This window comes from Sciurus carolinensis, chromosome 2 (genome assembly GCF_902686445.1).
Source record: "Sciurus carolinensis chromosome 2, mSciCar1.2, whole genome shotgun sequence".
Taxonomy (NCBI): domain Eukaryota; kingdom Metazoa; phylum Chordata; class Mammalia; order Rodentia; family Sciuridae; genus Sciurus; species Sciurus carolinensis.
In genome coordinates this window covers 28,288,786-28,303,768 of record NC_062214.1, presented here as the reverse complement: position 1 = coordinate 28,303,768, position 14,983 = coordinate 28,288,786, and the positions used below count along the sequence as shown (strand labels likewise).

The 14,983-nt window shown below is 34.9% G+C and overlaps 1 protein-coding gene across 3 annotated transcripts in view; it reads right to left on the bottom strand.

Annotated features, from left to right (window-relative positions):
* Ptpra (protein tyrosine phosphatase receptor type A) overlaps nucleotides 1-14,983 on the bottom strand; it is a 140,540-nt gene that overhangs the window by 46,867 nt on the left and 78,690 nt on the right. For 2 of the 3 annotated variants that reach the window (XM_047538843.1, XM_047538845.1), the window contains 3 exons: nucleotides 8,535-8,613; nucleotides 7,721-8,062; nucleotides 243-269 (listed from right to left, as the gene is read on the bottom strand). In XM_047538843.1, coding sequence (XP_047394799.1) covers nucleotides 243-269; nucleotides 7,721-8,062; nucleotides 8,535-8,613 — 448 coding nt within the window. The remainder of the gene's footprint in view (nucleotides 1-242; nucleotides 270-7,720; nucleotides 8,063-8,534; nucleotides 8,614-14,983) is intronic. The other variant, XM_047538844.1, reaches the window with a different exon arrangement.

Genomic DNA, 14,983 nt, shown 5'->3' with positions numbered 1-14,983 from the left:
TTTTCTTTTTTGGTGGTGCTAATAGTAGGAAAAAGTAAAATATTCTTTTATTAAGAAAATACAATTAGAAATTAACAAAGTAAGAAATGAACAAGTAGATTATAAGATTAGTATGAAAACAAGGGAAAGTAAACAAAAAATACAGACACAGAGGTACAAGGTTACCAGACTGAGCAGAGGGAACACTGATGAATACTGTACACTGTGTAAAAGGGACAACAGATACAAGGTGAGCAGCTCACCTCTTCTGTCCTTGGAGTCAGAATTACCTGTGTAATAAGTGACAAATAAAAACATTCACTCAGGTTAAAGAAAAACATTACTATTCAATTTAAGGTAAAACAAAACAAGCTCCGGGAATATAGATACTCTTCTCCATGTACAGTGTTGACCTAGAATGAGATATCCTCCACCAACTGAGAAACAAAATTGCCCGGATTCACTAAACTTTAGTCAGTAGTACTTCTTCCTGAGTACACAAATAATGCAGCATCAATATTCATAAAAAGTATAAGAATGCAAGAAGAAATACAAATTACAGAACTTTACAATTCAAGACTTCATATCTTTGGATCATTAAAATTCAAGAGAACAAAATGAAGCAAGGATATAAAAGACCTAAAAGATAAGAGGTAAAACTTAACTGGTATATACCCATCTCTATCTAATTACAGAGAAAATCTTTTCAAAGACCTGTGGAATATCTACAAGTCCTTACAAATTCCCAGGAATAAAAAACAGTATAATATTATTTTATCACCATACAATAAAATTAGAAATTAACAAAGTAAAAAAAAAAATACTTGAAAATTAAAAATCAAAATCCACATCAAAATAGAAAATAACTAAAAATAACAATAATGAACTAGCAACAGAGCTTAGTGGTAGAGAACTTGCCTAATACATTCAAAGCCCTGGATTTGGTCCCCAGCAGAGCAAAACCAAGCAAAATACAATGATGAAAACACCTCTTCTTGCCTTTGGTACAGACCTCTTATTTTTTAGCTGAGCACAAAGTTGTCTAGCTAGAGACTATATTTCTAAGACTCCTTTGTGCTAGAGTCATGTGATAAAATCCAGCTAATGGGATGTGAGCAAAAGCAATGTGGGTAATTTCCAGGTCACATCTTTTTGAAAAGAAATTGTTTGTCTTCACTCCCTCTGTTCTCAGGGGCTGGAATTAGGGTCCAATGATGAAAGCAGATAATCAAGCAGATAAAAGCAATACTGTAGGGATGGCAGGGCCACAGGCGAAAAGAGACTTATGCCCTGATAAGGCAAAGCCCTCTGTCCACCCCTGGGGAGAGAAAGATACTGTGGTCTTACTTGAGTCACTGGATTTTGGTGTATCTTTGCTATAGCAGTTTAGATTGAATCCTAATTAACACGACTATGTACAGGAATACCTATGGAGCATGTATGTCTAAACCTGTGCTTATACAAAATTCACAGCATTAAATATGTTAATTAACCCAAAGAATGAAAATAAATTAAGCAGTCAATTCAAGATAGCAGTCCCCACAAAATAAATCTGAAGAAGGCAGAAAGAAAGAATGGGAATTAAAAAGTAATCAAAGAAATTAAAACTGAAAAGTGACAGAACTAATAAACAGTAGGTTCTGTGGAAGGAAAAAAGCAAAGAACCATGAACTTAAACAAGGAAAAAAAAGGAAATTAAAATATGTGCAGGGGCTGGGGATATAGCTCAGTTGGTAGAGTGCTTTCCTCACAAGCACAAGGCCCTGGGTTCAAATCCCCAGCACTACCAAAAAAAAAAAAAAAAAAAAAAAAAAAAAAGAACTAAAATATGTGCAAAGTGAGAACTACTCATAGCTATGTGGGAAATGAAACAATTTTAAGAAACAACTTTTCCTCAAATTCATTCAAATAAACTAAAATGTGAGTAGAATGCATGGCTTTCTATGTAAATTTTGATTTTTTTCATGAAACAAAATACTGATGAATAAAATTTATCAAAAACCACAGATCAAGTTCATTTAGAAATTACTTGCCAATATCAACGGAAAAAATCCTATATAAAATAAACAGATTGCAAGTTTGTTACAAAAATTATACATTACCAAGGTGAGTTGTTTTTGCATGAATGTAGACAGTTTAAGAATTTTTAAAAGTTGGTAGTAAAATGTAGCAATAGAACAAAAGAGAAGAAAACAAACAGATCTTGCTGACACCAAACAAGCAACTGGTAAAATTTAATGGCTGTACATAAATCTTGGTTAAAACTATAATAGCCAGGAACAGTGTGGTTCATGCCTGTTATCCCAGCTACTAAGGAGATCATCGCAAAATAAAAAATAAAAAGGGCTTGGAATATAGCTCAGTGTATAAATAAAGAGCTCTGGGTTGGATTTTCAGTAGTGAAAAAAAATCTATAGAAAACACAATGAACATCCCCAAATACTCAAATACATATGGGAAACTGAATATATATATATATATATATCAATTCAATATACAAGAAAGTTGACATTTCAAATCACTTTTTTTTCAGGAAGATTCTGTTTTTTTTTTTTTTAATCACCTCATAATTGAGGGGAAAATACAGATTATTCATTAAGGGGCATTGGGATAAATAGCCATTTGGAGGAAAAAAACATCTATAGCTCACACTTAACATCAGAAGAAATTACAGAAAAATCAAAGACAAGCAGTTATCTGTGGGCACACATATCCAATCACCCTCCCAACACATCCTGCAAAGAGATAAAAAGAAACCAAAGAAAGAAAAGAAAAAAGAAAGAAAGAAAGAAAGAAAGAAAGCAGGCCATAAAAGTCCAAATTAAAACATTAGGAAAATTTTTTTACAATTTTGGAGTAAAGGAGGCCTTCTTAAATATGGCCCATTACCTAGAGAACATTTAAACAAACTCATATTTATATTTAAAAATTCCTAATACCATCTTCTGCAATATAGAAAAACTAAAAAAGGTGTGTGTGAGTGACATGTGCCTGTAGTCCCAGGTACTTGGGAGGCCTGAGGCAGGAGGATCACTTGAAATCAAGGAGTTCAAGACCAGCTTGGACAACATAGTGAGACCTCATCTTTAAAAAAAAAAAAAAAAAAACCTTTTGTAATATCACTGTAGGCACTGTAATATCACTGTAATATCATTCCCCAAATTTATAAAGAACAGCTATAAATAGCTTCAAAAATCCTGACATCCTAATAAGAAAAATGGGTAAAGAATATCAACAAAGATATGCTCAAATATATATATATGTATATATATAAATGCTCAAAAATATATAATATAAAAATGTTCAAAAAATATATATACAAATGATCTTTTAAAATATGGAAAGGGGGTGGGGGTGTCACTCAGTGGTAGACTGTTTGCCTAGCATGTGCAAGGTACTATGTTTGAGCCCCAGTATTATAATATTAATAATAATAATAAATTTTTAAAAAGAGGAAAAGTCCTCAATCTCATTCAGAGAAATGTAAATTAAAGCTACAGAGATGTTATTTTTATCTACAAATTGGCAGAGACCCAGAAGTTTGATAATTCACTGTACTGAAGAGTGTAGAAAAACAGGAACTTTGATATAATACTTATAGGAATACATTTCACAGTAAAGGAAATTTGGCAATATCTATCAATTTATAAATGCACACTTAAAATAACTTATCCTAGTAATATTCTCATGCATGTTTGAAATGACAAGCTGTATTGTGAATAAAAATGCTCTGAAAACAACCTGAAAGTCTTACTGATAGGGAAACCAAATAAATATATTAATATACAACCACAAGACCAGTTCTTCACTAAAATGTAGTATAATAAGTAGACTGGGAATGTAGATCAGTGGTAGAACACATGCCTGACATGATTTAGGCCCTGGGTTTGACCCCTAACAACATCATTTTAAAAAAACACATACATACATACATATTCTCTCCCCCCACACACACACACAGAGATAAGCTAACTGAAAAAAAGCAATGTGTAGAAATGAACATAATGTATTGTTTATGTTACAGATGGGAGAAAAAAGGAATATATATACCTTTGTTTATTTTTTCTTTTCTTTTCTTTTCTTTTTTTAAGGTACTGGGGATTGAACCTGGGCCTTGCCTGTGCTAAGCAAGTGCTCTACTAATGAGCTACGTATATTATTTTGAGACAGGGTCTCACTAAGTTACCCAGGTTGACTGCCAACTTGTGATCCTTCTTGCCTCAGACTCCCAGTAGCTGGGATTACAAGCATGAGCTACTGCCCCTGACTGCTTAGTTTCAAAAGGAAAAAAAGAGACTCAAAGAAAAGGTTAATGTGAAAGAAAAATTAAGAAAATTAAAGAATTAATTCAAGAATAATCCAATATCTAAATAATAGGAGTTTTAAAAGAACATAAAAATGGGAAGAAGAAAGTTTTCAGGATAGAAGGACCAAGGCTCCAAAGGCCCTATAAAGTAATAAAAATATGGATGAAAAAGACCTACATCATGACACAACTGTGAAATTTCAGGGCACTTATCATAACACAGGAAGAATTAGGATTTAGAACAACAACAGAATCCTCCAAGCTGACTCCAAATTAGGAGCCAGGGCAGCACTTCAAATTTGCCAGGGAAAAATTACTTTCTCGAATTCTATACACAGCCCTGAATATGCTTAGACATATCAGGTCTCATGTGGTTTGCCTCCAATAGATCCCTTTCTCAAGAAGAATGTGTTCTACCAAATGAAATAAGACAAGAAAGAAAACAATACGGAAGCCAGGAAGAGCAAGGGGAATTCCCAGAATGGCAGAGAAGGAAAATTCTAGGCTGATACCTGTGTATAGCCCTAGAGATCAATAAGCCTAGAGTGGTATAAGACAATAGAAGGCTCAGAGGGAATTGCTCTAGGCAAAAAAAGATACATCAGATTATCTAACAGGCCTGACTTTGTAGAAAACTGTACTGCAGGGCTCTGGGGAATGTGGGAATTGGCTAGTAATAACTTAACAAAAAGTTAAGCAATTACCAAATCCAGAAAAAAAGTACACAAGGAAAAATAATTAAATTGTACTTACATAATTTGGCAATAAACTATATTCCAAGTCATAAAGATTTAAAACATCAGGGGCTGCGGTTTGTAACTCAGTGGTAGAGCGCTTGCCTAGCATGTATGAGGCACTGGATTCAATCCTCAGCACCACATATAAATAAATAAATAAATAAATAAGGCCTATCAACATCTAAAAATAAATTTTAAAAAAAGATATAAAACATCAAATACTGATCTAAGCAAAGAGTGTATCATGGGAATACTGGTAAGATGGTGATGATGAATAGGATGTGGGGTTTAAGACCGTGAAATACTTGTGTACCATAACAGTTTTTTCTTGTTTTACTGATCCTGAATAAAAGTCACCAGTGGTAGTCTCCTCTAACATGAAATGTGCTAAATATACAATGACTAGATTCTTTAGCTACAACAAAATTCAGACCTACATCAGTGTGTGGAAAACTAAGTTTCTTACCTATAGTAAGGAAAGCCTACAAAAGTAAGAAATATGCTTAATTTTCTACTCACAAGCACTGATATCTAAAGCAAATCATTTGTCCTCTATATATAACCTTAAATTAAGCATGTAATAAAAGGAGCTAGTTATTCATGGTCACCTCACAAAATTGTCAAATAAAGGACAGTACAGAATAGAACATGGGCCACGAAATCAGTTACCTGAGTAGTCTTACCTCATCCACTTACTCCTTCAGCTTGTACAAGTTACTCTACCTTTCCTCCCTAAGCAATTACCTAACCCACAGCAAGAAATACATTTTACATTGTTACTCAGTATAAATATCTACATTGTGTTCGTGTATAACAAAAGTTTCACAAAATTAAATGTGTAAGATGAAAAAAAAAAACAGAAATGGAATAGACCATTCAGTAAAACAAACAGCAGTGGTGGATTAAACTGATTTCATGCATGGGTCATAAACTGCACTTTGAAAACTACTCCATAAATTACGGTTTCATCATTAGAAAACTCCTTGACCTGTAAAACACAAAACTTCCCTCATCAGATTATTCTATAAAACTCTTACTATGTGCAAAGCAGTGTAATAAATATGATAAAATTATAATTTATGTTAAAGCCCAAAGTAAATACCAGACATTGTTTGTTTGCAGCTATCTCATCAAGAATAGTGGAATGCCATCACATTTATATTTTTTATTAGTAACTATCAGAGCAATAATTGTAATAATAATAGTAGCTAACACTTCAAAAGAGTGCTTACCATGCACAGGCATGATAATATGTAATTTACCTATATTAATTCATTTAATCTGAATAGATCCTCTGTGAGGTAACAACTATTACTATCATTCACCACTATCATTCACCCCTATTTTGCAGATGAAGACACTGAGGTATAGGATTAAGTAAATTTGCCTATGGTCACACAACGAGCTTCTGTCAGAGTTGGGATTCAAACAGGTAAAATGGCTCTATAGACTATGCTCTTAACTACAAATGCTACACTGTCTTTATTGTAGAAAAATGAGATTAACATAGGCAGACGGAGGGTCTGGGCTTTAAAGTTTAGATCAAAGACATCATCTGGAATAACCAAATGAGATGTGACTAGGCAAGTACTTTCTGAATGCTTCCTCATGCACCAGACATGAGTCCACCTAGGGGAATTCATATAATAGAAAAGAAATTTGAGCTAAAAGAATGGAATCATAGAAGAGGAAACAGTGAATTTGCTGGAAAAAGGAATGACAGTTACATGGCAATCAGAAAACAATTATTAAATCCTCAGAGAAGCTCTTTGAGGGATCCTCAAATCCTCTTAGTTCAGGAACCTGAGGTTCGAAGAAGTCAGAAACTTGACCTACCCCACTTGATCTCAAACCACTGGGCTCTAATTCTATACCTGGAGTCACTTCTGCTTTAATCCACTGAGGTTGATTCAAGGAGAATGGGGACTGGGCCAATGTCCTGAATAGCCAAGGTCCTGAATAACTGTCACTGTGATGTAACAGTTTCCCTAAGCCCCTTTTCTAATTCCATACCTTGACACCAGTCTTCCACTCTGCAGCTAATTATTATGGGACATTTGTTTTCATTTTCCTTCTCGTGATCTCCACGATCCTCTCCTTTTCAAGGCTAATCTTATTACTCAGTCTCTCTGTATCCTTTTATCTTTAGTCTCTTGCATCATCAATTAACTCTCATTGATTTTGCTTGTATTTACAACCTCCTCCTTCCCTTTAAACACACTTAAGGCTCCCCAATCTACCCAGAATATCACTGAGCAAAAATATATCCTCTAGAACCTTCCTTTTTTCTTTCTTTTTTTTTTTGTACCAGGGATTGAACCCAGAGGCACTTAACCACTGAGCCACATCCCCAACCCTTTTTTATATTTTATTTTGAGACAGGGTCTCACTAAGTTGCTAAGTTGCTGAGGCTGACTGAACTTGTGATCCTCCTGCCTCAGTGTCCAGAGCCACTGGGATTATAGGAGTGTGCCATCACAGCTCCTTCCTTCCTCTTAACTCTATGCTCACCAGACATTCTTAAGAAGTCCTTATATCAAAAATAAATAAATAAAAAAGAAGAAGAAAAATCTTTATATCTCAGTTTTATTACTTTGCTTATTTCAAGAAATTTTATGGCCAGAAAACACAAATATGATAAAAGGGTGAAAACACTCAAAGAGTGAAAGACAGAAGAAGCAAAAATCATCTCTGGTACCTGAAGGAGGGAAGGTTTCTGGAGTGGTTGCTGCAGTACTGGAATTCCCTTCCCAGGGTTCTGTTCTGGCATCTGTGAACTGGTGATCTGGAATCCACGTTCCATTTGGTAAAACAGTAGTGCCTACAGAATCGGTGCTTACAGTTCGTGTGGTCCCATTGTCAGAGTATGAAGAATTGACAGTGGTTATGTAGGTAGGTCCCAGAGTTATATTTGGGCTGAATGTTGGTGACACAGAAAGAGAAGTTACTGATGAGGTTGGATTTGAAGTTTTGTTCTCTTCTTTAACTGATTCTGCTGTTGATGCTTTAATTGATCTTGTAATTTCCAAGGAAGGTGAAACTACAAACAGCAAAAAATAAGGAAACATTACCCAAAGAATGTGAAACTCAAAAGTTAAAACATAAGGCATAAACCTTACTAAACTTCTCCAACATGTGGAGATTAGACAAAGACCAGACACACACACATCTTTATCTAAAGTAGAACCCTTCCTATTTTCTCCAAAGGACTATCTATGGAACAAAGAAATGAAATTCTTCACTCAGTTCTTCAGAATCAATATACGGAGTCTTACACATCAACGTTTTTTTCCAAGAAAGATCATACCTCTGATCTGTTTAAAACAGTAATATGCAGAAGAATGCTAAGCATTCAATGCAATTCAGAGATTTCCAAATGCATTTATTTTGCCATCATTTTTAAAGAATAATATTCTTTTCTTTAATACCACCTAGGTTCTCAAATTTGGGTCATTATATGTGAAAGTAAAATTATGTTTCAAATTATCAGTTTTTCTCAAATGACAATTTACCTGTGGTAGCATTGCTGGCACTGACACATATCAGTCCACTGCCAAGCAGAACAAGAAGGAACCAGGAATCCATGCTGACCTGGAAATGAGAAGTCATGTTAGATGAGGTCCTATATTATTATAATTATGTCCAAATTATTCAAAATAAAAGTATTTGGGGCAGCATCTCCCCAGTCATTAACATATGTATTCAGGACCAATGATCTTTATGGGAGTCACATATATACATTTCTTCAGGAGTTCAACTATTAATTGAGTCTTTATACATATACAAGTAGGTCTAAATCAGAACACATTTTTTTAAAGCAACCTTGGTTGCACTTTAGAATCACCTGAAAAACTGTTTAAAATTCCCAAGCTGGAATGCATCTCTGTGGGTCAAAGCTAGGTAGCAGTCCTTTTCCCAAGTTGATGACTATGTATATTCTTTACAGTCTTCAGAGAAGTATTGAGAATGTAGTCTGAATGCATATAGGTTCAGATTTGTGAGTACACAATTTATAGCTACTCTTAAACTATTCTACCTCACACCATGTAAAACAGTGGCACATTGTCACCAGTAATAGTGACTCATTCATCCATTCAGATTCTTTGCCCTTCACTGGGTTAGATATTAGAGAAACAACAGGGGAGCAATTTGCTTATAAATCCCACTTTGTAAGACTTCCAATCTAGATGTAATTCAATATTGTAGTCACTCTCCAAGGGAAAGAGTACATGCCTTCTTAAGGGGCACCTGAAAATCTTGGGAGAGAGGCAGAGTTGAGAAATGAGGCAGATGTAGATGGTTCATATACACACTGTAAGTTTGCCATGGTTAGCATGGCAATGCCTAGCAGGGGAATGGTTCAGACAGTGGCCTTCCCCGGGTGTAGCCACACAAAATTCTGACCACTTCTTCATCCTTCTTGGGTTGTGATTACTAAACAAGTGATACATTATTGTATCTGTATAATTCTGAAAGATCTGGACAGTAAACAAATACTGATCTCTAACAGAAATCAGCTCAATTCCCAACTTGCCACATTCCAAAACTGGCAATGCACATTAATTCTCTCCACAAGGATCAGAAAAACTGGAAGGATGACTACTGTATATGTATACACATCTATTATCGAAAAATCAACAGGAAATTGGGAAAAACAAATATGTAGTTGAAGGGAAGGAGTTAGGGCATCACCCTATTCCACATACCAAAATAAGTTCCAGTCAGGTTAAAGAATTAAATGCTTGTCAGGCCTAGTGGCACACACCTCTAATCCCAGAAGCTCATGAAGTTGAAGCCCTAAGCCACTTAGACCCTGCCTCAAAATAAAAAATAAAAAGGCTGGGGATGTGGCTCAGTGGTTAAGCACCCTGGGTTCAATCCCTGTTAAAAAACAAACAAACAAACAAACAAACAAAGAAGAAGAATCAAATTCTTAAAAGTCACATTTAAAAAGAGTTATAATATTTAAGTGAGCTCAGGATGAGGAGGACTTTTCTAAGCGTAAAGATAATGCAAGAAATTGTGAAGGTAAAAATGGAATAAAAATAAATAAAGTCACTAAATGTAAAAGAAATCAATCATGAACAGATAGGAAAACTCAATATTAAGATATCAGTTTTTCCCAAGCTGGTCTGTAGATTAATGCCATCTTGATCAATATCCCAGCTAGTTATTTTGTGGCTATCAATAAATGGCCTTTTAAGTTCATATGGAGAGGCAAAAGACTCAAGAGAGTCAACTCAATATTGAAGTAGAAGAAAATAGTCAAAACTGACATTACCTGCCATCAAGACTGACTAGAAAACTGCAGAGATTAAGAAAGTGTGGTGCTGGTAAAAAAAAAAAAAAAAAAAAGCACAAATAAATCAACAGAAATACGCAGACTAGAAATAAACCTACATAAATTTGGCAAAGGAGCAAACGTAATACAATGAAGCAAAAATAGTCATTTCATCAAATAGTGCTGGAACAGCTCACCTACAATCTACCTACAAAAGAATTCTAGATCAAACATTACGCTTTTCATAAAAATTAACTCAAACTGGATCACAGACCTACATGTAAAACACTAAGGTATAAAATTCTTAAGAAGATAAACTAAGAAAAAATCTAGATGTCTTTGGGTACAGTAATACCTTCCAAATAATTTTTCCCCTAGCCTGGCAATGACTTTTTAGATATAACATCAACCAAAGGCAAAATCCAAAAAGGAAGAAAGCAAGAAAAAAATTATAATCCGGACTTCATTAAAATAAAACTTCTACTCTGCAAAAGATGGCAAAACAATAAGAGTGCAAGCCACAGACTAGAAGAAAATATTTGCAAAAGAGATGATAAAGTGCTATTCTCCAAATATACAAAGAGTTCTTCAAACTCAGAAAATTTAACTACACTGAAAAACAGACAAAAGACCTGAAGACACCTTATCAAAAAAGAAACATTTATAGCAAATAAGCAAGTGAAAAGATGTTGAACATTACACATCATTGAGAATATAAAAAATTAAAACAAGAATAATAGAACTTTATATATCTCCAGAAATGGTCAAAATCCAACACTGACAATATCAAATATTTATGAGAATATGGAGCAACAGGAATTCTCTTTCACTCCTGGTGGGAATGCAAAATGATAAAGTCACTTTGAAAAACAATTTGGCAATTTCTTATAAAATTAAATATACTCTTACCATATGTGATCCAGCAACTGTATTCCTTGGTATTTACCCAAATGAGTTGAAAACTTATGCCCACACAGAAACCTGAACAGATGTTCATAGCAACTTTATTCATAACTGTCAAAACTTGGAAGTATAACAGAGCCCCTTTGAAATTAAAAGCTTCAAAGTGCTTTTTCCTTCCCAACTTCCTGGTAACTGCTTTTCTGCATCTGGAGTTTGCTTGTACTAAGTAAGTGAAAACTGAGAGGTTGCCCTCTGGCCCAGGCAGGTTCCAAGCAAAAGTGAAATTATAACTTGTTCCTGCTAGCACAGCCTAGCTAAAGCTACATATGTATATTGGCTTTTTAAAAATAGTTTTTAGTTGTTGATGGACCTTTATTTTATTTATTTATATGTGGTGCTGAGAATTGAACCCAGTGCCTCACACATGCACTCTTCTACTGAGCTACAACCCCAGTCCTATATATTGGCTCCTCCCCTATAAATTATAGCCACTTCTATAGGACCAGTGGAAACAGCAAATTGTAATTAAATTCATTTCTCCTTTTTGCATTATTTGCTTATTTCTTAGGCAGGCAAATGACCCATGTGCACTCAGGCAGGATCTAGGTAGGTTCCCTGACTTGGCTGCCTGTAACAGAAGGCAACCAAGATATCCTTCAGTAGGTGAAAGTATAAACTGGTATGGGAATTTTATTCACCACTAAAAAGAAAAGGGTTAAAGTCATAAAAAGAATTTTAAAAAACTTAAATATTACCAAGTGAAAAAAGACAATCTGAAATGGTTGCAAATTATATGATTCCAATTATAGTAGTTCCTTTTCTTAAAAAATTTTTTTTGGGTTGTAGGTGGACACAATACCTTTATTTTATTTATTTATATGTGGTACTGAGGATCGAACCCTTTGACTCACACATTCTACGTGAGCACTCTACCACTGAGCCACAACCCCAGTCCACAGTAGTTCCTTTTTACTGATGCTTTTGCTTTCCAGAGTTTCAGTTACAAGCATCTAACTGAGGTTGGAAAATATCATTTGTCTTGACTCTTTCAAGAGAGAGAGAGAGATAATATTCACATAACTATTATTACAATTATAACATAGTTATAATTGCTTTATTTTATTTAGTTACTCTGCCTGACTTATAAATTAAACTTCATCATATATATGTGTGCATACAGAATAATATAGTATATGTAGGGCTCAGTACTATCTACGATTCAGGCATCCATCAAGGGTCTTGGGATGTGTCTGTGGGTAAGAGGGGACTACTGTATATGACATTCTATAAAAGATGAAACCATGGAGAAATTTAAAGATCAGTGATTGAAGGATGAGAAGGAAAAGAAGGATCAATAGGTGGCACACAGGATTTTTAGGGCAGTGAAACTCTTCTGTATGATACAATGATGGCTACATATCATTGTATATTTGTAAAAATCCAAAGAATGTTCATTGCCAAGAGTGAACTCTAATGCAAACTATGGAGCTTGAAAGATTATGATGAGTCAAGGTAGGTTCATCAACTGCAATGTACATATTACCCATGGTGAAGACAGTTGATAATGAAAGAGGTAGTGCATATGTGGGAGCAGGGGTTACTAAGCAGTGTATCTTTTTTCTCAAATTTTCTGTGATCCCTAAAACACTCAAAAAAATAATTAACAAAACAAATTAATTGGGTAAATTATCATAAAAAAGAAAACAAGAAGTCATGTGTCCATGTTGAAAACATGAAGATTGTCAATTTCTTCCCCCCTGTTGGAGACTGAACCAGGGTCTTATACATGCACTGAGCTACACTCACAAGATCTTAATTTTGTAAAATATGAAAGATGTAAACAGAAAACCTAGAGCAAAGAAAAATGATAAGAAAACATTTTTAAAGGGTTGACTAGCTCCACTAATTTAAAGGAATACGATGATGGAACATTTTTACTTTTCAAATCAGGAAAATTCAATCATGAAATATTCAATGCTGGCAAGAATGGAAAGGACTCAAATTTTGGTAGGAATGCCAATTAGTCCCAATAATAAACTCCTTTCTAGAAATATTATACAAAAACCTTTAATTTATTCATACTGTTTTCTGTTCTATTTTCAAGGTTCTTTTTTTAGGGGTAGGCAGGTAATGGAGATTGAACCTGGGGTCTTGTGCATGCTAGGCAAGTACTCTACCCCAATCCTTTTTATAGTGAGATAGGGTCTAGCTATGTCACCAAGGTTGACCTTGAACTTGCCATCCTGCTGCCTCAGTCTCTGCAGTAACTATGACTACAGACATGTATATGTGGCTTCTAAAATTCTATTCTTAAATGTAAATAAACTGAAATAACTAAAATTATGAATAGAAATTTCATAATACTGGGAAGATGGCAATAATTCAAATACTCAACAACAGAGAAGATAGGAGAAAGCTGAAATAAACATTATGTTGCTGTTCAAGAGGATATATGGCTGCTATTCAAGATGCTACATTCTAGTAATTTAAGAAAAAGGAACAAGCCCTTAATTTTTTAAGCTTAAGAAAAAGTCATAGCAAGAAGAGGTGGTGCATGCCTGTAATACCAGTTACTAGGAAGGGAAGCTAAGGCAGGAGGATTGCAAATTTGAGGCTACCTTCAGCAACTTAGCAAGAACTTGTCTCAAAAAAACCTAAAAGTGACAGGGGTATAATTTAGTGGTAAAGTGCCCCTGGACCCAGTACTGTGGGTGAGAGGGAGGGTGAAATATATGTGTGTGTGTGTGTACATATAAAATTATAATGCACCAATAAAATATAGATATAGCATATGGCCTCAACTAAATTTATGTATGTATATATATATATATATATATATATATATATATATATATACACACACATGAACATATGTGCATGAAAATAAGAATGGAAGGGGAAAATGTGGTACACATTTGGCATTGCACTTTACCATTTTTTATTTTCTTTTATACTGTTCCTTATTTTAGAGATTATTAAATAAAGAGCATGATAATTTTATAAAGATACTGCAGAAGAAAGAAAGAATGCAAAGGAAAAGAACAAATGCATAGTGATGGAAGTTGGAGAGGATTTGTGTATAGAGTGTGTGAGACATTTCAGAAGGTCCATGTTACTAACAAGGTATATTTACAGGTCCAAAACCAGGAAACCACAGCAAAAGCCTCACATTCCCCAGAAGAATAAAAACCATCAGGCGAATTCCTGTGACATTCTTACCTCTTACACACAACCCATCTGCAACTACATCAATCCTGACTTCCTCCTACAGTCTATTCCAAGCATCCTGGAGCTCCACATCAAGAAGCAGGGGTTAGATCTTCCCCTGCCTCAAAGATGCCATGGAAATCATTTCTCCTGGAATCTGCTCTGATAGTGCCTGTTCCTGAAGACTTCTGCTGTAATTTCCTAGCACTGGATACATTGTAATGTGACCCACCATTTTTTCTGCATTCTCCAGTCCTCACATTCTCCTGGATGACTTCCACATCTTCACAGATAACAACCACAATCCACATCTGGGTCAGCCTCTCAGTTCCTGATTTCCTCAATTCCACTAATCTTGTACCTCTATTTCATTTGGGCCATGCATGACAATGGCTGTACTCAAGAGTTTGTCCTCACTCAGAAAACTCTCATACATGTAACCTTACCTTTCCATTCTCCAACCACACTTCCTATCCATCCTTGCAGATTTCTCTGGGTTATGTCTACCATAACTGCTCTCTGACCTCACTCAGGCCTTTGGTGCCCTGAATGCTCTCCAATTTTCCTTCT